This window comes from Meleagris gallopavo, chromosome 24 (assembly GCF_905368555.1).
Source record: "Meleagris gallopavo chromosome 24, MGAL_WU_HG_1.1, whole genome shotgun sequence".
Taxonomy (NCBI): Eukaryota; Metazoa; Chordata; class Aves; order Galliformes; family Phasianidae; genus Meleagris; species Meleagris gallopavo.
Window position 1 is genome coordinate 2,931,355 of NC_139427.1, and position 23,724 is coordinate 2,955,078.

At 42.8% G+C, this 23,724-nt stretch overlaps 2 protein-coding genes across 3 annotated transcripts; one reads left to right on the plus strand and one right to left on the minus strand.

Annotated features, from left to right (window-relative positions):
* The first annotated feature begins 322 nt into the window (after window positions 1–322).
* IKBKB (inhibitor of nuclear factor kappa B kinase subunit beta) lies at window positions 323–12,385 on the plus strand. Its single transcript, XM_003212407.5, has 22 exons — window positions 323–512; window positions 585–679; window positions 1,769–1,886; window positions 2,919–2,988; window positions 3,861–3,949; window positions 4,191–4,280; window positions 4,741–4,865; window positions 5,181–5,288; window positions 5,583–5,712; window positions 6,149–6,331; window positions 6,572–6,686; window positions 7,035–7,158; window positions 7,417–7,568; window positions 7,675–7,736; window positions 8,641–8,750; window positions 9,009–9,058; window positions 9,604–9,703; window positions 9,892–10,039; window positions 10,212–10,339; window positions 11,023–11,113; window positions 11,535–11,639; window positions 11,870–12,385. The coding sequence occupies exons 1-21, from the start codon at window positions 408–410 to the stop codon at window positions 11,601–11,603; spliced, it is 2,262 nt and encodes a 753-aa protein (XP_003212455.2). The 5' UTR covers window positions 323–407; the 3' UTR covers window positions 11,604–11,639; window positions 11,870–12,385.
* Window positions 12,369–23,401, minus strand: VDAC3 (voltage dependent anion channel 3). 2 transcript variants are annotated; one of them, XM_003212408.5, is made up of 9 exons: window positions 23,255–23,401; window positions 21,025–21,096; window positions 20,453–20,502; window positions 17,342–17,494; window positions 16,425–16,477; window positions 14,849–15,076; window positions 13,876–14,026; window positions 13,129–13,186; window positions 12,369–12,869 (listed from the first exon to the last, which is right to left on the minus strand). In XM_003212408.5, exons 1-9 carry the CDS (start codon window positions 23,316–23,318, stop codon window positions 12,778–12,780), a joined length of 921 nt encoding a protein of 306 aa, XP_003212456.3. In that variant the 5' UTR covers window positions 23,319–23,401; the 3' UTR covers window positions 12,369–12,777. The 2 variants fall into 2 exon arrangements, with proteins under 2 accessions (XP_003212456.3, XP_010721455.1); XM_010723153.4 differs by having other exon boundaries at window positions 23,114–23,320.
* Between the last annotated feature and the right edge of the window lie 323 nt (window positions 23,402–23,724).

Genomic DNA, 23,724 nt, shown 5'->3' on the forward strand with positions numbered 1-23,724 from the left:
TGCATCCCTACACGACGTCTGGAAACGCCTCAGCTGTCAGGCAGCTGTCAGGTGCTGCGTGGAGCCCCTGCTTTCATTTCCACACCAGATGCAAAATGTAGGAAACACAAAAGGCTGAAGAAATTTCGGTTCACGCTTTACGTTGCCTGGTAAGAACCATATAATTTTTACAATAAATACCAGCTATGGAACGCATCCCTACTCCAGCCCGAGCGGTCCCAAGTCTCGGGATTTCTTCATCGTAGAACCGCTCCGCTTCCTTCATCGCCATCGTAACCCCGATGTGACGGACGCAGGAAGGCGGTTGTGGCCCCTTTAAGGGCTGCCTCGTACCACGTGCCTCCGGAACCGGAAGTGCCCGCGGAATCGGCCCAGGCCCCGCGGAGTCGTAGCGCCGCGGCCCAGCCATGAGCCGGCCGCCGGCTCTGCAGGCACAGACCTGCGGTCCCTGGGAGATGAAGGAGCGCCTGGGTACCGGCGGTTTCGGCAACGTCATCCGTTGGCACAACAAGGTAAGCGGCGGCCGGCCCGCTCCTCCGGGCCCGATCCGATCCGACCCGCGCTCAGCCGCGCTGTGTCCGCAGGAGACCGGCGAGCAGGTGGCCATCAAACAGTGCCGGCAGGAGCTGAGCCCGCGCAACCGCGACCGCTGGGCGCTGGAGATACAGATCATGAAGAGGTGAGCTGGCGGCGGGCGGGAGCGGGGCCTGGCGCTACGGCCGGGCTGAGCTGAGTTGAACGCCGCCAATCCGCCGGGCCCGGCCCTGCGAGGTGCGTTGGGATGGCTGTGATAAGGGAAGGGCGGGAGAATTGTGTGGCACCACAGGGTCGTAGAATCGCAAGGTTGGAAAGGACCTGCAAGATCATCCAGTCCAACCGCCCTCCCATCACCGCTGCTACCACAAGCACTAAACCAGATCTCGCAGCTCCTCATCCAGACGCCTCTCGAACGCTGCCAGGGACGGCGACTCCACCGCCTCCCTGTGCAGCCATTGCAGTGCCTGAGAGAAAAAGTTCTTCCTTATGTCCAACCTAAACCTCCTCTGCTACAACTTGCAGCCATTTTCTCGGGTCCTGTTTGTTGCCTGGGAGAAGAGGCCAAACCCTTCCTCAGCACAACCTCCCTTCAGGAAGCTGTAGAGTGCAATGAGGTCTCCTGTGAGCCTCCTCTTCTCCAGACTGAACAATCCCAGCTCCTTCAGCCGCTCCTCATAAGACTTGTGCTCCAGACCCCTCACCAGTTTCCCTGCCCTTCTCTGGACACGTTCCTCAATGTCTCTTTTGTAGTGAGGGGCCCAAAGCTGAACACAATACTCTGAACATGCTGAGGAAGATCTTGCTTTGTTATTCCTCACAGCCGCCGCCTTCAGCTGTTCTGCTGGTGTCTTTGGTGTTAAAATGGTTCTGCTATATTCAAGCATGTGCTGGGCGGTGCTTTGGACTGATTGCAGCTGGGGTCCTGCTGGGAGGTGGGAACAGGGTGTCAGCGTTGAGCTTTACGTGTAGTTCTAATAGTTCTATGCACACCTGTTGTGGATGTGTTCATGGAAAGCACTGGCTGCACATAGAGCTGGGATAAGTCTGTAGGCCTGTGAGGGATGGATGAATTGCAGGCCTTTAGAACTGGCTGTTTCAGTTTCTAAAACCATTAATGGCCTTATAGGTCTTAACATGAGTACCACGAACGTGTGAGACTGTGCACCTATTCAAGAAGGTGCTTTCCCAGGTTCTGATGATGGTGTGTATTTGCTTTGTTTCTGTTTCTCAGGCTGAACCATCCAAACGTGGTGGCTGCCCGTGATGTTCCTGAGGGAATGCAGAAGCTTGCACCAAATGATTTACCGTTGCTGGCCATGGAGTACTGCCAGGGTGGAGACCTCCGCAAGGTGGGGTCACCGGGGTGGTGTTGTGGTTGAACCTGGCTGGTGGCAGCCATTCCCTCACTGTCTCCTTCCCAGTGAGATGAGGAGAGAATTGAAATAAATAAATAAAAACTAGGACTTCACAGAACCACAGAATGGACAGGGTTGAAAGGGACTTCAAAGATCATGAAGCTCCAATCCTCTGCCACATGCAGGCCCACCAGCCTCCACATTTAATACCAGACCAGGCTGCCAAGGCTCCATCCAACCTGGCCTTGCACATCTCCAGGGATGGACGGGGCATCCGCAGCCTCTCTGGGCAGCTGTTCCAGCACCTCACCGCTCTCATAGTAAAGAACATCCTGATGTCCAACCTAAATCTTCGCTGCCTCAACTTCAAACCATTTCCCCTTGTTCTGTTATTATCTACCCCTTTCAAAGAGTTGACTCCCCTCCTGTTTATAGGCTCCCTTTAGGTACTGAAAGGCTGCAAAGGACTTGTGGGTAGAGATAAAAAAAACTATTTACCGAGTTAGAGGAAAGGATACAGCCATTTTGCATGTAGAAGATGAGAGCATGTGTGAGGGATATGCAACAGGATCTGGGGTATGTCCAAGACCATTGTAGCTCAAGGTGCACTCCCTATCTGTAATAGGAAAAAACTACAATTACTAATGCTGGTTCTTATCTTACCATTTTTCTTAAACTTTGCTATAAGCTGCCCATAGGTCAGACCTGTAACTCACAGCTGACAGTGGAGCTGACATTGCCAGGCTCCAGGGGAAATGCTTATGAAGGACACAGCAAAGTTGCAATAACACTGACTTTTTCCACCCACCCTTTCTTATCCCATGGATACACCAAGGCTTGAAGCTCTAATTATTGCTACGAGGGGTCCCAATTCTATGGTTTTGTCTGTAAAAAAATTCAATTCTTTGTGCTTAAACATCTTGTGTTTTGACAGTCTGTGGGACTGAGATCCTTCAGTGGGATGTAGGATGGAGAAGCTATAGCATATGGCGTGGAGAAGCTGTCATTTGTGATGTTTTCTTGCAGTACCTGAATCAGCTGGAGAATTGCTGTGGTTTGCGGGAAGAAGCTATTCTCATCTTACTATCTGATATTGGTAAGTGATGGCAAAATCTTCACAAGTCTCAGCTACAGAAGTGTGGAATCACTGCAGCAGTGACTTTAACCAGTATTCTTGCTTTGCTGACCCACTTTGTAAGAGAGTGAGCCTTTAAGGTTTTCTTAATTTTTTTTTTTTTCTTGACACTTTTCTGTCTGGAAAAAACCCTGGAACTTCTATCAAGTTTTTGTTTTTCTTGTTTTTCCTAGCAACACACTTTTTAATTTTATCTGGGGAAAAAAAGAGACGTTGTAAAGTATAACTTTGAGCAAGTGTGGAAAATAAAGGGCATTTATTCTGACTGTGGTGTATTCTTCAGATCAGATTTTTGTCTTGTTCAGATAGAATTTCCTAGTTTTGGGGTTGCAGTGGCTCTGTGTGAAAATTTGGAAAATTCTTGTGAATCTGAGGAATTTTGGAGGTGAAATGGGGAGAGCACCACTTTATGGACAGAACAAGATGTATGGCTTTTGGATCTGGATTTAAAACTGTTGAAGAAATGGGCAAAGAAGAGCTGAGTAGAGGCATTTATCTGTTGAAGAGATGCGTTTTAGTTCTGCCAGCTGTTACAATTTTTTTTTTATTTAAACCTTTAGTACTTGGGAATGGGTACAGAAAATGATTTGAAGAGCAAGAAATCTACTGTCACTTTTAAAAATGTCACTGCCAAGAGAACAAATCTGTGTCCAGAAGTGTTTGATGCTAACTTCTTCCTCTTGCACTTGGAATTTTATTTTTCAGTCAGTTATCTTGTCCTTTGTACAAGATTCAACTCAAACACCTTGCTTTTGTACCACGTAGAAGTGAAACCTTAGCAAGCTCATATTAGGTACTTTTACATTCTTAGCAAGTGGCTCTTTGTGTCTCAGCCTCTGCTCTCAGGTACCTTCACGAGAACAGGATCATCCACAGAGACTTGAAACCAGAGAACATTGTGCTGCAGCAAGGAGAGCAAAGGGTAAGCAGTAACATGGTGTCTGCCTACACAGACAAGTCAATGTAAGTGGAGAATGTGCGTGTGCTTGCTGCACTTACAGTGGTGAACACGCAGAAGCAGTCAACCTAGGGTAACAGCTCTCTCAGATCTGTGTGTCATTCAGCACCTTTCCTGCATATCTTTGAAGAGCTGAACTGGTTTTGTCTGCTGTACGTGTGCAGCAAAACTTATCTCATGTTCTTCTTTCTGTTTTATGTTTCAGTTAATACACAAAATCATTGACCTTGGATATGCTAAGGAGTTGGATCAGGGTAGCCTATGCACATCATTTGTTGGGACACTACAGTACTTGGTAAGGAAGAAATTCAGCTAGATGGGACAGAATTAACAGTGTAATTCAAGTTTGGACTGGGATGAAGTAATTTTCTTGGTATGAGGTGCATTTGGAGTGCTGCAGCTGACAAAGATAACAGTTTCCCCCCTTCTGCCTTGTTTCCCCCCTTCTGCCTTGTTTCCCCCCTTCTGCCTTGTTTCCCCCCTTCTGCCTTGTTTCCCCCCTTCTGCCTTGTTTCCCCCCTTCTGCCTTGTTTCCCCTCTTTTGTCTCCCACCCCCACTGGATTATCACAGTGTCAATGATAACACAGTGTATTGTGTTTATAAGAAGCAGAAGTATTCTGTGAGATCTCAAAGCTCATGAGAGGCAGTGTTTCAGCACAGCCATTAATGTGATACAAATGTTAACGAGCTCTTAAGGAGCAGAGAGAGCTGAGAGATGGATGGCTTTGACTTCTGCATGTGTAAATTGTCTCAGGCTCCAGAGCTGCTGGAACAGCAGAAGTACACGGTTACAGTGGATTACTGGAGCTTTGGCACACTGGCTTTTGAATGCATTACAGGCTTCAGACCATTCCTACCCAACTGGCAGCCAGTACAATGGTGAGTGACCTTGGGCCAGGTGATAAAAAGAATGCATGCAGTGCCACTGTCCTGTCTGTGGGAAGTAGAGGTGTGGTCCCTTGATTCTCTAGGGTAATATCCCTGTATTCCATACCCTTATGGAGATTGACTTCTTTTACTGAAGTTTTTTCTACTTGAGCAAGTTGAGCATTCCTTAGATTTCTCTTTGGAATCGGGGCTGACATCTGCAGGGCAAGTAGCAGAAACTCAAGCAGTGTCTTTGTTTTAACTGTAAAAATTTGCTGGGAAAGGCAAGTGATAACTTCACTATTGTGCTTGCTTGGAATTCATTAGGCATACGAAGGTGCGACAGAAGAGTGAGCTGGATATTGTTGTTTCAGAAGACTTATCTGGAGAAGTCAAATTTTCCAGCAGTTTACCCTGCCCAAACAATCTAAACAGGTGAGGACTAGAAATCTATTGTGATCTGCTGTGACATACTGAAATGAACTTCTTTCTCTGTGAATGGACCACGTCTATTTTATATGCCTTTCTGTAAATAAGTTGAGTTCTTGACACAAACAATGCTTGTGTACCTTATCAGACGTGTAGGTGAGTCTTGATTTCTGCTTTCTAAATAGTGCATTTACACTCAGGAAAAGAAAATTGGTTGTCAGTTCTCCTGCAGAGACTTGGCCAGGTGATGACTGCAGATGCACTTCCTTTTCTGATCCCATTCTTGCTTTGGTCCTTCAGCGTTTTGGCTGGGAAATTGGAGAAATGGCTGCAACTCATGTTAATGTGGCACCCACGGCAGAGAGGTACAGATCCTGTGTATGGGCCCAATGGGTGTTTCAAAGCTTTGGATGACATCTTGAACTTGAAGGTGAGCAATACAGCTGGATTAGTTTGAAAACTTTTCCAGAGAGCAATTGAACCTAGTCCACGAGAGAAGAGCCTTGAGTCATGAGCCTAAGAGGAGGAGCAGCACAGAATCTTACTTAGGAGTGTGCTTTCCTCATGCTTTTTGGAGAAGTTGATCTTGTTGGGAGTAGCAAATAGCTTCTGTATGTCCTTGGTCCTGTACTCTTGCAAAGGTTTCTACTGAAAAAGCTGTTTAATTGGCATATGACTTCTCTTCCAGCTGATGAAGGGTGAGGTTTTGAGCATATAATGTTGTGAAGTAGCTGCAAAGTGACTTCTTGAACTTTGCAAGTGCTTTGGAACAGTTTATTGGTCATCATCATCTCAGTCCAGAGATTTCTGCTCAAACATAACTTCTGCATTTTCAGCTCTTCTCATGTCACATTGATTCCTTTCAGTTACTGCATGTTTTGAATATGGTTACGGGAACTGTGCACACCTACCCTGTGACAGAGGAAGAGACCCTGCAAACAGTGAAGGCCAGGATCCAGTCAGATACTGGGATCCCAGAGCAGGATCAGGAGCTACTGCAGGAGGCTGGTCTTGCATTGTTTACTCAGAAGCATTCAGCTGATAGCAAGGTGAGTCTGGATATTCCCCTTCCTTGGCTGTACAGTGAATTTGCAAGTGCAGCTCTTGCACTGGGAGCAGAGCACTCCCTGCTGTTCTGGCAGGCCTTAGTCATAGTAACCACTTAGACCTGATCCCTTGCAGAATAGGCACTGTGTTCTTTGGGCAAAAAAAAAAAGCATTTTTCTTATAGTGTTATTGAGGCTTGCTTTTTTTTGAGAGAACTCCGTTGAGTCTTCTGTCTTCTGCAGGTGAATGATGCTGCAGCTGCAGACACAGACCTCCTCTTCCTCTTTGATAATCAGAAAGTTGCCTATGAGGCTCAGGTTGCCTTGCGACCTCATCCGGAAAGTGTTGACTACATCCGTAAGGACTTTCTCTAGCATGAATGTCAGAGGTTGTTCATGTTGAGAGGGCTGCCTGTATTCTGTAGTCTGTAACGTGTGCAAAGAGCAGAGAGGGATTTTGTACATTAGTACTGGAGAAGCAATAAAACAGCCTGGCATAGCATTTATTCAGCTTTTAAGAATAACTGAGGGAAGGAAGGGTTTAATAACACTGGGGAGGCTGCATGGAGGGTAGCCAGCTATAAAGTTTACAAGAGAGTTGGCTGCATGCCTTTCAAAGGAGTGATGTTTCAGTCTGTTTTGTCACATGATAACACTACTTTTAAGTTTCATACTGATTTCCCTCCACCCATTTTTCTGTTTCCAGTTCAGGATCCAAAGAAGAATCTGCACTTTTTCCAGCTGCGGAAAGTTTGGGGTCAGATCTGGCACACAATCAGGATGCTGAAAGAGGATTGTAACCGGCTGCAGCAGGGACAGCGAGCAGCCATGTACGGTGGCAGTCTCACTGGAATACATATTTCTGCCTTTGCTCCCTGGTGGAAGTAAAAGGACAGGAGTAGCATCCTGTTAGAATGGGGAAGCCCATGAGTGGAGCTATTAACAACTAATGGAAAACTGAGGATTGTGTCCTTTAGCACAACTGCTTTTGTGCTCACTGCTATGCTCTGTCGTATCTATTTTTGTTGTAAGTGGAAGCCTGCATTTTTATAACTTGAGAGGATAATAGGACGTTCTTGTCCATGCAGGATGAATCTATTGCGTTACAATAGTACTCTCTCAAAGATGAAGAATTCTATGGCCTCCCTTTCCCAGCAGCTGAAAGCAAAACTGGACTTCTTCAAAACAAGCATTCAGATTGATCTTGAGAAGTATAAAGAGCAGATTGAATTTGGAATTAGTGAGTATAGCACCTTGCTTACAGAGGTCTTTTACATCACACGCAGTATCTTACCTTTCCCTGTGTGAATTTGAGAAAAGCAATTGTTCTTTTTTCATTCCTGTAGCTTCTGAGAAGCTGCTGTTTGCCTGGAAAGAGATGGAGCAAGCTGTGGAACTTTGTGGTCGGGTATGTTTCTAAATCTTCATCACTTATCCTAAGAAAGAAAGGGGTTATTTATACCCCTTTGTTCTCCTTTAAATAGAAACTTACTGTGTCTGAGCTGACTCCACACATCACGCTGTCTTGGTTTGCATTGCATCTTTTTTTTTTTTTTTTTTCCCCTTTCATCAGTTTTTGCAAGGCCTTAGGGAGTGAGGGTGATGTTGCAAAATGTGAGAGGAGATTTTGCAGTGGTTGCACTCAGAGGTCCAGCTAAACAAGCCTGGAGATAGATTTTTATCGAGAAAGCTGAAAGAAGGATTTGGGATAATAGGTTAAACTGAATAGTATGATTAGATGATTGAACACAAGACAGTGTAATCACTGTAAGTACAGCTAAGGGCCCTCCCAAATGAGGAGTGAAAAGTAGCTAGTTGGATTAGTCTTATTCTGTCCCAACACTTGGTCCTCCTCTAGTTGAAGAATGTGGAGTGGTAGAAGGACAGTCTGACAAGTGACAGCTTCTGCATATGAACAAGTTCTGGTGGAAAACCAGTACTGGATGCAGTTGTATGCCAAGTGAAAGGGGGGAAGAAACGATGATAGGTAGGATGAGAGAAGAAATCTGGAGCAGTGAATAAATAAGGAGGAAGCATTGCAGCCTGGAATCTAGTGCCACGTGTATTATGAAGCTTGGTTCTTCATTTGGTCACAGACCAAACTTATCAACAAAAAAAAATATCAGAAACTATTTTATTCCAGAGCAGAGAGCTATTTTATTTGAAATGAATTCACTCATGTTCTCACTCGTCTTTGCCCAAGACTGTTTGCTGCTTTGTTGACATATTTAGAAATATGAATGAGAAAGGAAGAGTAGCAGTGTCTCTTAGTGTGTGTCTGCCTCGTTGCTTACGTTCTGCTCTGTTTTCAGGAGGATGATGTGGATCAGCTAGTAAAGAGAATGATGGCATTGCAAACAGATATTGTGGACCTTCAGAGAAGCCCCCTGGGTCGTAAACAAGGAGGAACACTGGAGGATTTGTAAGTTGCTCTGTCTTCAGTGTCAGATGTAGGAGTGTTGCTAGCAAAACTTCAACCCTTATTCAAGACAATGAAATTGCTCTCCCCAGTTAAATTATGGGGGACTTAAAAAATTAAAACCTAACAAGAAAAAGTTTGACTCCTCACCTGTTGATCTGAAATAGCAGGATGTTATATAAGGGATTTGAGTTCTGGAATTACTCGTTCATAGTTTAGGTCCTAGAGAAATCCTTTATGTTCTGTGCCTTTTTCTTCTAGAGAAGAACAAGCCAGAGAGTTGTACCGGAGACTGAGAGAGAAGCCAAGAGGTAAAAGATATTTTATGTCATAAGTTCAGCTTGCTTTCTGTGGGTTGTAACTTTGAAGATGGAATAATCTGCATTGAGAAAACTTTCTCTGCATTTTAGGCCTGCACTTTTGTTAGCTGTACGTGGAGTCTTCTGGATTTGCCTATTTTGGAGAGGGGAGTCAGGGACTCAATTTTAAACCAGGCCAGCCTTGCTTTCTTGACATCTTCTGAGCTTTTCTTGGAACTTCTGAGCTCTTCTCAGAGCAAGCTGTTACTGCAAGCGTATGCTGCTGCTTCATTTTCTGTGTAGGAAGCATGAAAGATACAGCTGGTTGTTTGAGCAGCTGTACAGTCCTAAGGCAGTAAACCCACCCTACCAACTCTGCTTTCCAGTTCTCATCTCTTGGTGGCTAAAAAGCAGTGCACTTCATCCCACCCAAACATGCATGTCCTCTATATTTGGGATGTTTCAGGATTGAAGAAAAGGTGGAAACAAACCACTAAGAAGCTTCTCACTGTAATAAAAGCCTACTTCTCTGTGTAACATTCTGACTCTTATTCCAGATCAGAGGACAAGTGGTGACAGCCAAGAAATAGTACGGTTGCTCTTACAGGCAATCCAGACCTTTGAAAAAAAAGTCCGAGTCATTTATGCTCAACTCAGGTGAGCTTTGTAGTTAGTTTTTATTGACTGTTGAGAAAATGTTTCTTCTTTCAGCAAGAGGTTCTGTTCTAGCAGTGTAAGGAACAGGTTTACCTGTGTTATAGGGGTTAAGAAACTTCAGAAAACTTCCCCTACTGCAATTGACAATGTGTGATCTAATTTATTATTATTACTTTGTTTTTGTAAAGCAAAACTGTAGTTTGCAAGCAGAAGGCACTGGAATTGTTCCCCAAAGTGGAGAAAGTGATGAATCTGATGAATGAAGATGAAGAAACAGTTGTAAGGCTTCAGGAGAAACGACAGAAAGAACTGTGGAACTTACTGAAAATTGCTTGTGTAAGTAAAACAAAAACTCTACTATGTTGTTAAGATAGTAGCACACCCAAGTTACTGAGATAATAAGTTTAGTTTATCCTATGGTTGTTTTCATTACCTTGAGTTAGGATTACAGATGGTTTCTAGGCTGCCTTGTGTTGCTGGCTATTGGAAATAAGTGTCTTTTCTTTAGAGTAAAGTACGTGGTCCTGTTAGTGGCAGTCCAGAGAGCATGAACATGTCACGTCTGAATAGCCCTGGTCAGCTGCTGCTGCAGGTCCCTTCTGGAACCTACGCTTTACCAGAATCTGTCAGGAAAAGGTGAGCTGAAGGCTGGAGTTCTGTTACTGCTAGTGTCAGCTCTGCAAACTGATACAGAAGCTTTCTTACATTTCATGCTTAGTGTTCAGTTTCCAGTGTCAGTAGTCTTACCTACCTAGCGGCTGGTGTTGGTTGGTTGGTTGTTTCTTCTGGGGTTTGTGAATATTCCTTATGAACAACAGGAAATAAATTTAGCTGCGTGCCCCCCACTTCAATAAATAGGGCTTGTTTTATCTGGACTTGTTGGGCTTACCTGAAGTGCACTGACAGCAGGAATTGTGTCATTGTGGAAGGTAATAAATGGTAGGAGGGCTTTGTCAGGAAAGAGAGATTGCTCTACCAAGCATTTGTAGTTCTGGCTTGTTTAAAGCAGCTGGGTCAGTAATTAAAACGAGACTTGAGCTTGTGTATTTGTATGTTGCTTCATGTTTTAGTTTATAGGCTGCTTTAAAACGTTTTCTGTAGTGGCAGTGGCTCCATGTAAGAACCCAATTCCAATTTGAACACGCTTCCTTTTCTCCCATGCCAGTAAGTCGGGGGATGCCACTGACCCCCCTTAACTTACAAAACAAGTTAATAAGCTGATTGCTAAAGGTTCCTCAGTGCTGCACAGTGTAGCTTCACAAAGTATTTCCTAGAGGAACTTCCATGGAAAATAACTGTCAAACGCTCTCATCTTTCAGTGAGGAGCTACTGCTGGAATCGCAGAAACTGTGTAGCCAACTAGAAAACGTGATGCATGACACGATGAAGGATCAGGAGCAGAGCTTTATGGTAAAATGCTTGGTATTCTCCCATTTGAACTGCTGGCACATTCCCTGCTTGCTGGGAGTGGGGGCCACATCTTTGGGTTCTCAGTCATTTTATGCCAAATTGTAAAGCAGTGGGGATACTCAGACCTACCTTTCTTGAAAGGGCAGGGGCAACTGGGGGAGGTGCTTGTCTGTGGTACAAAAATAGTGCAAAACTGCACTTTTCCCATTGGGATGGATCTGTGGTAGCTACACACTGGTGTGCAGGGAATAAAAAGATACAGAAGGAAACAGTTTAAGGTTGTGTTTTTTCATTTAAATAAATCACATCGTTCATCATGAAACTATACTGACCAAGTTGTTTGCAGTACAGTTTTTAAATCTTTGCAATCTCAAATACGAGCCAGCAATGAACTTTGTATTTCTAACCCTTTATACTTCAGGCTCTCGACTGGAGCTGGCTTCAGCTTCAGGCAGAAGAAAGAAGCAATCCAGAACAAACCCATATGTAAAATCACCTCAGCTGCCTCTGAAGACATGCTACCTGAGTAAGCCAACTGTGATAATCTGCTGCCTCTAGAAAGGGAAGTGCCTCTTTTTACTGCTGCCTACTGCTTATGTGAGATACGTGGCACAGCTTCTAGTATCCACATCTCAGATACTTTATTTCTGAAGGATACAGTAGGGAATGAGTATCCTAACTGCTTGGAAAAAGTTCTTAACAGTGCCTTAAGACAGCAGATATTCTTACTGTATGATTTGATGTTTCTTCCCTTAGGCACCATGTGTGGTTGTTCTTCTGCCTTTCAAGCTTTCTGATGAAAAATGGACAATGCACGCAGTCACCTCGCACTGTCACTGGTCTATGTCACCTTCCTCAAACACCTGAACTGTGAACACATTTTCTTAGGCTTTGCTGATTTGCACTTTTTTTCTTAAATGTAACAGTTATAATTACTTAATACTTGTTTCCTGTATGGGAACGAAATTATCTGAAGTGTGAACTTTTTGTTTGTTCTTTTTAATGTACTCAAAACATTTTAATGAAAAAGCTGATTTTACTGTATAGGCCTCTTAAATGTGAGGTAAAGGTGTTAGCTTAAAGAGCACAGAAAAGCAAATTGTTAGATACTTTTTCCAGTTAAAATCCTAAAACACTGCAGCACCTCTCCTGTGAGAAAAGGCACTTCATAGCCTAGAACAGAGAGAGGCTCAGTGGTGAATTTGATCAATGTATATAAATACCTGAATGGAGTAAGCAATGAAGATTGAATCTGTTTTATTTTTCTTCCAACTGTGACTGATTTATTTCATTCTGACATAAAACAAAATTTTGCACAACAGCACAGATCACCTTTTATAAAAGGGAGTGAAATACAGGACATGCAATACAGTACAATAAGGGGAAGAGGTGGAATATTCTTCTCCTTTTAGGAACCCATTTAGAATATGATAAACAAGTGAAATGTGGCACAAACATCAGAGCTTCCATGCATGCCTTCAAGTATCTTCTATTAGAGGTGCTTTGTACTTTCTGGACTTCAGTGTTGGGGTAAAAGCATACTTTGGAAGAAGTAGAAAGTTCACACTTCTTGGGACTTCAGTATAATGTTAAGGCCAGAACACTCTGGGTACACTTTACCTTCATCTTCCAGAGCACCATCTGTTGTTTTACTTAAAAATGCATTAAGCTTCCAGCTCAAATCCTAGCCCAACTTTGTGACCTCCAGCACTGAAATTCTTGCCATCAATCAAGCCTGAGAGGGTCAGCTTTACACCTACAAAAGCAAGTAATGAGATGCTAATCTTCCCTTACAACATCCCTCTGTCTGTCCCCCCCACCCCCTTCAAGTACCTGAGGCTCACTAATGTGTCTCAATTGCTGTAGGAACTTATCTACGTGCCCAGCCTTTACTTCTATGGACCTGTGTAAGATTTCTAGGTAATGTTTTTTGTTTGCTCATGTGGTTGAGCAAACCATCTCATCTTTTCTTCTCCAGAGATATTAAAATAATGCTACCGGTTGAACTTACGTACCAGGTCGAAGAGCAAGAGTGTAACCAATCCCAATCAGGCTGGCATTATTTACTTTAGCCTGTAGAAAATAAAAGAAATCACACCAATATATAAATATTCAGATAATCATCCTGGTACCCCAAGAAAGTAGCTTACAAGTTAATTGCTCCAGCTACTTGCAGACTAACCTCTAGCAGTGGCACATTTTCAGTCTTCTTTCACACAAGTTTCTAGTCAGCTCAATTCCACTACATTCCTTGAATTCAAACTGTAACAGGCTTGAATAATAGCTCTGATCTTTAAACTGTGACATATGTAAAGGTTCTATATCAAGTGGCAACCTTGTTTTTAATATACAAATGAGTAAGCAACAAATACATGAATATGGAAGCTTTTTCTAAACTGACTTTGAGCTGTTCATATTTTTAATTCTAGCCCAATTATCTTGGAATTAATTAACAAAATGCTTAGTGTTACCATGTATTCAGTTACTTGTATTTGCTGGTGGGCATGTTTTCTCACTGAGACATCTCTTCCCAGTGCTCAGCCCCCCCTTCTGTTTCTCTCTTTGGGCCCTGGTATTCCTGCAAAACTCTGCAGGCGTTAATAGCAACACTTGTGCTCCTAGTTGAAATCTGAACCACACCAGAAGCAAAGTTTGTTATCTACTCTAATTTCTTAGGAAGCAGCTGAAGCAACTATTTCACACCACTAATTTTGAGCATTTAAGAGAACTTGGAAATACTTTTCCTTTATAAAAATCCTTACCACAATGGAAGTCTTCTCGTCCAGCTGGTACTTAGCAGCAATCCCAAAGCGCGTGTTGTTACTGCCAGCAGTCCATGCAAGATTCACTGATGTCTCAACCTTATTATTAACCTTCTGATAAATAGACCCACCAAACTCTGTGCCATCATTCCTGTTTGTAAGAGATGAAAGCATGTGAAGATCTGCCTTCCTGAGAAAAAAGCAGCTCTTGAGATTAACCCTTTCTTTCCCAAGATATGTGATCGTTATCTCTAAATGAACTGAGCGTTCCATGGACCCAGAGTCATCTCCTTCCTAGCTGGAGCTGCTGTTATTCAAAGCACGAGTACTGAATGTGTACCAAGATTTTCTGACAGTCAAGACACAAGGTTTGAAATTCTGATAAAAATATCTTGTGTGTCTTAAGAAAAGCCCGTGGTAATGCATAAAGGGCCAGAGGCAGCTGTGGGAATGAGGAGACCAAGACCTATTGCCTGGCAGTTGTTATCACTGCATTCAAAGGCTCCCAGAGCATCTCAGTGCCAAGGCCAGAGCTACATTAAGATGACTGCTGGAAACACTCAAGCATGTGCAGCAGGCACCTCCTTCCTCCACCTTGGCTATTTCTGAGACACACATTTTCTTCTTGGAAGGGGAAGGGCATTAGAGCTTAACTGAAGACTCTTATTGCCAATACAGAAATTGCAGTTTACAGATTTCATTCCAAATTAACAGTATAAAGTGCCTTTTTACCACTATCCTATGTAGACACAAAATTACCCCGAATCACAGTTGCAAAAGACACTCGGAAGTTGAAAAGTTGCACCTGCTTTAATTGTGCTGAAAATGGAATCACAAAATGTGAATTACTTTGCAACAAATCAGCATCTTCCTTCATCCTACACCCCCCTACCCCCCCTTTTTTTTTTAACCTAGCTCAATTAATTCTTACTACTCATCAGTTTGGTTTCTCCAAGTGTAAATCAATACTTACACGTTTGTGTGCAGCTGAAAGTCTCCTGCCTTATATCCCAAGGCAAAGTTGTTTTGGGAAAGCTTAGATTTGGCTGTATCAAAAGCCATCTGATAGCCAGCAAGCCAGCCTTCATAACCCAGCACTGCCCAGCCATAGATGGTTGGTCCAGAGAGATCAATGTCTATATTGCAGCCTAGGTTTACGTATTCTCTTTTGTAGGAAGTCTTCAATTTTCCACTCTTCTTCCTGAAGGGAAACAGGCCGTTTTATTCCTGCTGGTATATCACAGGAGTAGTTTTAGTTCCATATGCATGTCCCTTAAGGCTAGTTAATTAAATGATGGCAATGCCTACTCGAACAGGTATCACTGATATATGTATTTTGGTGGTGCTTCTTCCACCATCTCAAAATCCTTGAAATCATCAAGAATTTTACAGGAAATAAATACGGGATTTTTTTTTTTTTTCCCCAATTTCTCAGAAACCATCAGTTTTCAAATCTTGTTCTTCACAAACACGTGCAGTGGACCATGGTATCATCTGTTTGTTTCAGCACCATCTGTGACATCCCACACTGATAGCTGGCCTTCTTGTCTTTTATTGTCTATGGCTATTCATATATCTCCTTCACTGGGCAATTCCCTCCATCCTTCTTCCACATGCAGTGCCTGCTTTCCTTCCTTCCTCACTGCAGGATCCCACTCTCCTCTACTGAAAACAAGTTTCCTCATCTTCCATTTATCAGCCAGCCTTCTGGAGAAGCGTGTCTTTCTCTCAGTGGGTCTTTCTGCTCATCTTGCTATCACTTCACAGTTAACATAACCACAAAAAATAATACATCACCTCCCTCATCCTCACCCCAACCTTGTTTATATTTCTTACTGAAGGCACAGCAGGATGCTGTCAAACCTAAACCTAGGGGCTCATTTTTTAACTCCTTTTCTATTTCCTTATATCCAATGAATACCTTCAACAACAATTATTTTGTTTGCTGACTCCAACTATAGACAATACCAGTAATTATTTATGAAGTCTCAAGCTTCATCTATAGACACATGTACCCTGTATATACTCCTCTCCTCTGCTCTACTGTTAAGCAAAAGAAATCAATAATAAGAGAAGACAAAAATATGCTATTGCAGTGCTTATCATAATTAATATGCCATTCAATTGTGCATAGCCCAGAAGTGTGCCCAGAAGCTTTAGGGAAAAACAGCACTTTGCTCAGTGTTCCTAAGGCACCGAGTGGACAGCATATGGACCACAAACACCATCATAAAGACAGTGCAAATTAAGTAGTAATGTAAAACATTACTGTATAAGAGGACAGTTAGAGAAACGTAGTATCTACTCTACAGTGAAAAATTTGCAGTGGCCAAAAAGCCAAAAAATCAATTTTAGCACATTCTTCAGAGCCCACTGCCTTCAAAACACACTGCAGTGCAGGGCAGGAATTTCCTGTTGCAGTATTTGAATGTGGCCATTCAGTGACAGTGCATTTTGAGCATTTACACAATGAACAGTACAAGGATTTCTAATCAAAATGTAAAGACAATTCTAGGGCTTCCCAGGTTAAAGTAACAGAAAATATTTACCCTGTATTTGGTACAAATATAGTGTCAAGAGCAACCTTCAATCCTTCAGCCAACTGTTAAGAAAAACAGAGAAGTCTGCTCACAGCTCTGTCAAAATGTGGTTTCTAGTACTATGGCACTACTTCAGGTCTTAAGAGATGACACAACACGAAGGGAAAATCTCTCACACATTTTTACAATGAAATCTGTACATGCTGTATGATAAGAGCTGTCCTGCCTCATTTTGAGCTGAGCAGCATTTTCCATTTTAATGTACTGGTTAAAGTACAAACCCATAACTACAAAAGGTGATGGACACACACAGTGGAGGCCACCACAGAACTTTCATTACCTTTGGCACTGTTACCTTATGCTGTAGGCACTTTGTAAAAAGCATAAAGCTTCTGACTTTGAAAAGGAGTTACTTATTTTAGGAGTGTTATATAGAAACCCTTTGCCGAAGCAACACCAAGCTGTAAACACTGATCTTTCTCTTCAACCTCACAAAACATTCAGTCTCAAGGCAGACAAACTTACAGCTTTCTGTATTAAAACATGAAAACGGAGAGACTCCTCTTTGCTTTTCTTTTATGAATGCAGCAGTGACAGCACTAGATAGCTAGACTTGATCTTCAAACAAAAACTGCTTAGACTGGATAACAGTGATATTCATTCAACCAGCTGACCTGGCACGCCTGCATCAGCAGTCAATCTGTACTTTTGGATCATAATGCAGCAGCACTTTGCTGTGAGGATGCCTGTACCCCCCGCCCCTCAAAATTCATGATGCTGCCTCTCAGTCTGGACACTGCAAAGACAGCATAACTTTTTTTTTTAGTACTTCAGGTAGTTTTGTGTTTCATTGCCTTCTGTTCAACTCAGTACTACTGTCTCATACCAACTGCAGAAACATCTTTAGAGAATTGACTTCCTCTTACCTGATCCTCCATGGAAACTTCTGTTCCCAATGTGTTGTCTGTGTTCCACTTCTGAATGAATGTAAGTCCATAGTCTTTGATCTTATACTTGGTTTCTAGATTACCCAAAGCCTTGCCTGTGTCTGTATTGGAAGAACCAGTTGCAGTAAATTCCTGCCAAGAGGACAACATGAGTTTCATCACTCTAAAGACTTTCAATTTATCCACCTGTCAAAAGCCAGCAGTCAAACACTCGCTGACTTCAGATTTTTCAACAGAGCACTCCTCCTCTGCACAAATAAAATAATTATTTTTGCATTTCAAAATGCACAATCCTTTTAGCACCTCCATTCTGGGTATGACCTTTACTAAGATGTGCTGATACAGCCCTGGAACTTTCTTAGGCCCTAATACACAAAGGCTTGGCACTTCATTCCCGTCCCCCTCCTTGAACTTTTGTTACTCTTATTCCTAAATTATTCACCAACATTCCCCCTCAGCTCCCCACTAAAAAACAGAAAACCTTTGCTATCCTTTACTATTCCAAAGCTGCGACTGTTATTCCAACATTCTTCAACTTGTTTTGTGCTTCACATAGGTTTGCTGTCCTTTAGCCACATACAAGACATTCATCTGAAACACAAAGCTGCTCGTATTCTTTGATTTTTCTTCATAAAATTCTCCATGCTGTTTTTAAACACGCTGTCCTTTGCTATTTGAGCAGCTCCTAACATATCAGAGCTCCTCACTAAGGGCCATGAAATCTCAATAAATACATCTCGTCTGAGAGTAACTTTAAGGTAGCCTACTCAGTGTTTGATGTATAAAGCAATTTTTGCATAAGTCCAAGGAATACCAGCTTAATTTAAAAAAGCATCTGAGAACACAGCTAATTTCTGTTATCCTCATCTCAAATATTTTCCCTGAATTTATCTGCCATTGCATTTCCAAGTCATCTCTCTTCTGAAGTTTAAATATTTAAAGTATCCACTGTCGACACATCTTAGTTTTAGAACCCTGCCTTTCCAGATCCGGCTCATTCCAGGATAGTATTTCTAGATGTCACCAAGTTACTTTCAAAATTTAGGATTTCTCAGGGTGCACTTAAAATCTTTAAATAGTTCTGAATTGCCAGGGAAATACAGCCAGATAACACTCCTAGCACACCATGGAAAAAAGATGACATTTACTCAAGCTAACACACTTCTACAACAGCACAGCAATTTTACTGCCTGTCTGGCCACCTTGTGAAAACACAGAACGTAAGTTGGGATGCATGACTGTCCTTGAAGATACATTCACTGCAAAGCATTCTTATATCACTTCCACAAACTCCATGTACAGCATCTGCATCAGACTTCAGAACTAACTTTCTTCTGATCTTAGTGTGGATAACTGATTAAGATTTTATTTGATTCTCAGATCAAGAATGGAAGGTTGTGCAAGTCTCTCTCTCTCTCTTTTTTTTTTAACATCTAAAGGACAACCAGCTAGCACAACTGGATGTTTCTGAAAGCAGAACAGTTAACATCTACTGCCAACAATCTTCAACTTTCTAAACCAGTCTTCTTATCAGGCCATTGCATGTAGAAGCATTACTTAGATTATCTATAGCTGAAAACTAAACTCATCCTGGCTCTGTATCACATTCCAGTCTGACTCAGCAGTCAAGCTCAGCTTCTCATTGACCTTTTAGTTCACAATGGCTGCTTTCCTCAAGAAATGATGCACTTACCACAGCCAAACAGTTGTAGTCTGTGAAACAATTACAATCAAAGAAAACAACAGTGGTACTGCCTATACCCACATGAAAGAAAAAACCCAGCCAAACATTTATGTATTGAAACAGAGATAATGGTAATACCCAAGTATGAATTAAATTCCACGCTTTGTACCTAACCTCAATCCTCAAAACCCTATTTTGCAGTGAAATGCTTGCCAGAAACACTAATGAACATGAAATCTCTAGCAGCAGACAAGTGTAGCAATACCACACCCATCTACATTTTCCTCTTAATGTTTTTACAGTGTTCTTATCTTAGATTGCTGGACAGAGATCACAAGTGACTTTACATACGTGCATCATTCAGAACATTAAGCACTATGGACACAAGGCAAACTTCATGACACAGACTGCACGACTCAAAAACAAGCAGGCAGATGAACAACAACCACCACAAAAACAACAACAAAAGAATCAAAAGCCAACATGCCAAAATAGCCACTATTCTTACCAGCTGAAAAAGGATCCAATATGAAATTTGCATGGAGAAGGAAAAACCCATTTTAAAACTTAATAGAGTTGGCCACATGCAGAGCATAAGTAACTATTACTAATTTATCTGAGAATCATAACTTTGTGGCAGGAAAACTATATATATTCAGAGATGTCAGCAACTAATAGCAGTTGTAGATCCTCAGCCTCACGTGCTGCAAGCAATCCATCAAAAGCTTAAGTGAGACATCATGAAATAATACAAAAGGAATGAAAACGACTTGCACCATTTATGTGATAAGAATGCAAGAGAAGGAGGGAGGCTAAAGCAGATATGGTTAAAAGAAGTTGAAAAGCAGCATAAGCCTGCCAAATGGAGAGCAGCAATAAGAGCTTGCACTCAGAACTGAGACTCACTAGAGGAATTAGCTTATCTAGTATAAAATATGTATGCCTGTGGGTAAAGACCAAAGTTACAAAAACAATTTCTTGTTTTTCCAGCTTTACTGGAAGTCATAGAACTACAGAATGACTGGGGCTGGAAGGGACCTAAAAGATCATCCTATTCCAAACCCCCTGCCTTGAGGAGGGCTGCCACTCACAACATCAGGCTGCTGCAGATATTCAAAACCTGCCTGGATGCTTCCATCTGCAACCTTCTCTAGGGAAGCTGCTTTAGCAGGGGGAAATGATCTCCTGAACTCCCTTTCCAATCCTTAAAATTCTGTGATTCTGTAGTAATTCGTGTGCACCAAAGGAATGGAGTACAGCTACATCAATTCCACATATCACTGTAGAAACAAATCAGGGATAGCTATCCTAAAATGAGAAGCAAAAGATGGAATCAACATATGCTAGCAAGTTATTGCCACCAAATCAGGAATCTGCCCTTGATGTTAAAAGCCCCCAGTACTTACCACCCCACTTGAAGACTTGGTCTTCAACTCCAATTTGACCATTCCAAATCCTGAAAACAGAAGAGTATACAACATGTATTTCACTGCAATATACAAGCAAGATGTATTTGCTACATAACCGAAGTCCAACAAATGGGGAACACTGGCCAGAAACAGCCTATTTCCACATTCCAACAAATGTTGATATTACTGATGGATGACTGGAGGAGTTACGACAATTCAGAGTGGTTGGGCTCATAATTTCTGGTTGTAACAGACAGAATTTACCAATAAATGCCATAGGACACAGCTGTTCTTAGTTTTTGGCCAGGTTTAATGGTCACCCATCACTTGCTATCTCTGCTATCTCCGGACCAATCAATACTGTTACCATTTCCTCTTGTAACAAAGTTTACTTTTGAACCTCTGGTTCCAAGGCAGGAATTTCCCTCTTTAAGAGGAAAAATTCTCCCTATCCTTCTGTTGAATTCCCATCACAAGGTGTCTGATAGAACTCTGTAATAGCAGTGGTTTTGTTGTGGTTCTCAACAAGACAAAATACAAAAACATCAAACCTCAGCCGTGTTACTTACCATAACCCTTATTGAATACATCCCTGGCAGCCTTTCCCAAGTCACTGTACGATGGTGGGACAGCCATTGGATCTGAAACATAATGGAAGCTCTAAAAATCTTAAAACAGCACAGAATCTAAACTAGGTCCAAAACATTTATAGACATCTATGGCCAAGTACCCTCTATGTGCTTCACTGATAAGGAACCACAAAGCCTTTGGAGAATATTCATGAAAGTCATCCTTGTGTCACTGTTGCTTTGTCAGAAACAAACAAACACAAAGAAGTTATAAAAACAAATTTCACTCTTCGAAATCACTAAACCCTAGGATCAGTAGGAAAGTCAAGAACATATTTAGACTATTCTGCTATTTTATCTCAAAAAGAGCTCGCGGAAGCATCTCATCACTGTTGTGAGACACACCAACATTGCTTTCATTACAGGACTCTTTGAAAGAGGCTCCAAGGAGTGAAGCCACATCATCACTGAACAATCCCAAAGGAAAAGACAGTTAATTTCCATATGAATTTGTAACTCCTTAGGATTTGGAAAATACGTAAAAAGAACTCATTACAGTGTCCAGTGGCCACGTGGGACTATTCCTAACACTAGCAACAACCACATTTTCTAATACATGCAGCTGCTGCAACTTGAATGGACAACAAAACTCAAATGGACAGATGTAAATCTAAAGCTTTTAAATAAGGAATTAGTCCAGATTAGGGGGGAAAAAAAAAAAATATATGAATACTCTTCTCTGGCAGAAAATTAATTTTCCCCTTCTAGAATAAGACTGCATAAATCTAAAGACACGCTTCATAAAAGAAAAGCAACTAGAAACTTGTGTTTTATTCTGATGGTAACTCTGCCATTTAACCTTTCCTGCAGCTGATTCATTTGTTGATATTCTTCCCTGCAACAGCTGAACCACCAGAAATCCACCTTTGTTATCATCTCAAAAGACTGACTAAAAATAACAATAATGCAAGCAAAACATGTAAAATCCCTAACATCATCACATTCCTTTCATAATTATAGTTACTTTCTTCTCCTGTACTGTCATCCTGCTGTTAATATCCCGGCAGGACAAGGGGAAACGGTTTGAAGTTGAGGAAGGGGAAATTGAGGTTGGATGTCAGGGGGAAGTTGTTTGCTGTGAGAGCGGTGAGGTGCTGGAACAGCTGCCCAGAGAGGCTGTGGATCCCCGTCCATCCCTGGAGGTGTTCAAGGCCAGGTTGGATGGGGCCCTGGGCAGCCTGGGCTGCTGTGAGATGTGGAGGTTGGTGGCCCTGCGTGTGGCAGGGGGTTGGAGCTTCGTGATCCTTGAGGTCCCTTCCAACCCTGGCCGTTCTGTGATTCAGTTCTTGCTGTTAGTGCTCTGTTCTTTATTCAGACTTCTAGCAAAAACGTAACAAGCATTACTTGGACCTTTAATGTAACCAGAAATCGGTTTCTTCAGCAGCTTCTGACTTCCAAAAACACAAGTAAGCAAAGTACAAATAGATTTGCAAAATACAAGTCCAACAATACCTGTATTAAGCAATTAGGCTCTGTTTGGACAGTTGGCTCCTTCCTAAAACGAAACTCTCACACAATTTGCATCCCACAGTGAGGAATGTTTTCTGTTCAAGGACTCAATACCTAACCTGCACTACACGTCTAATAACCTTTGGGTCTGGAGGATCTAAAACAGAACTGCAGATTCCTTATGTGACGCTGAGATAATAAGATCAAGACTTATCAAAAATCACTGTGCAAAATGGCCTCTGACCTGTCAAAAACGAGAGGACAAATTAAAATTGGTGACTCACTAATCTGATGACAAACAGAACACGGACTTTTACCACAGCATGGTTTTAATTCATAACAGAACACTTTTCACAGCTGCGGGGCACAGCTTATTTTTCTTCATACAACACCGTTTTTTTCCTCAGTTAAGAAGTTCCAAAATCCAAACCCGAGGTCTGACAGCAGTGTCTCAATGTTCCTCACACCGGCTGTCCTGAGGAATCCCGCTCTCAACTCACCGCCCTTTGCGAACAACCCTTCCCTCCCCACGCATTTCTACGCCGTTCCCCACAGACAAAAAAACCTCGTTCCTACAGACCAGAAATTCCCGCTTCTCGCCACACAGAGGAGCTCCCTCAGCCACACCGATAACGGCGATACGACCGCCGCAATGACACCGCCGCGCCGCAGGTGAGCCGAGAGGGCAGCCCCGCCCAGACGCCCACAGCCCCACCGCTACCTGCCGACCCTGTCGCTCTGCGGAAAGACTGCGGGGCGCGGCCGGAACGCTGCTGGGTCCGCATGCGCAGAGAGCGCGGGCAGGGAGGGTGGGGTGGTGGTGGTGGTGTGTGAGGAGGTGCGCATGCGCAGAGTGCCGGTAGGGTCCGCATGTGCGAAGTTAGTGGAGTACGCATGCGCAGAAGGGTAATTTAGTCCGCATGCGCCGAGGGCTGGTGGTGTGTATACGTAGAGTACTAGCCGGGGCTACGCATGCGCAGAGGGCTAGTAGGGGAGTATGTGTGCGCAGAAGGCTTGACAGAAGGTGAGTGGCGAGTACGCATCCTCAGAAGGCTAGTGGGGGAGGGGGGGGGTACGCATGAGCAGAACGATCCTTTAGTCCGCATGCGCAGAGGGCTGGGGGGTACGCAGACGTAGATTGCTAGTCAGAAGTACGCATGCGCAGAGGGCTAGTGGGGAGTACGTATGCGT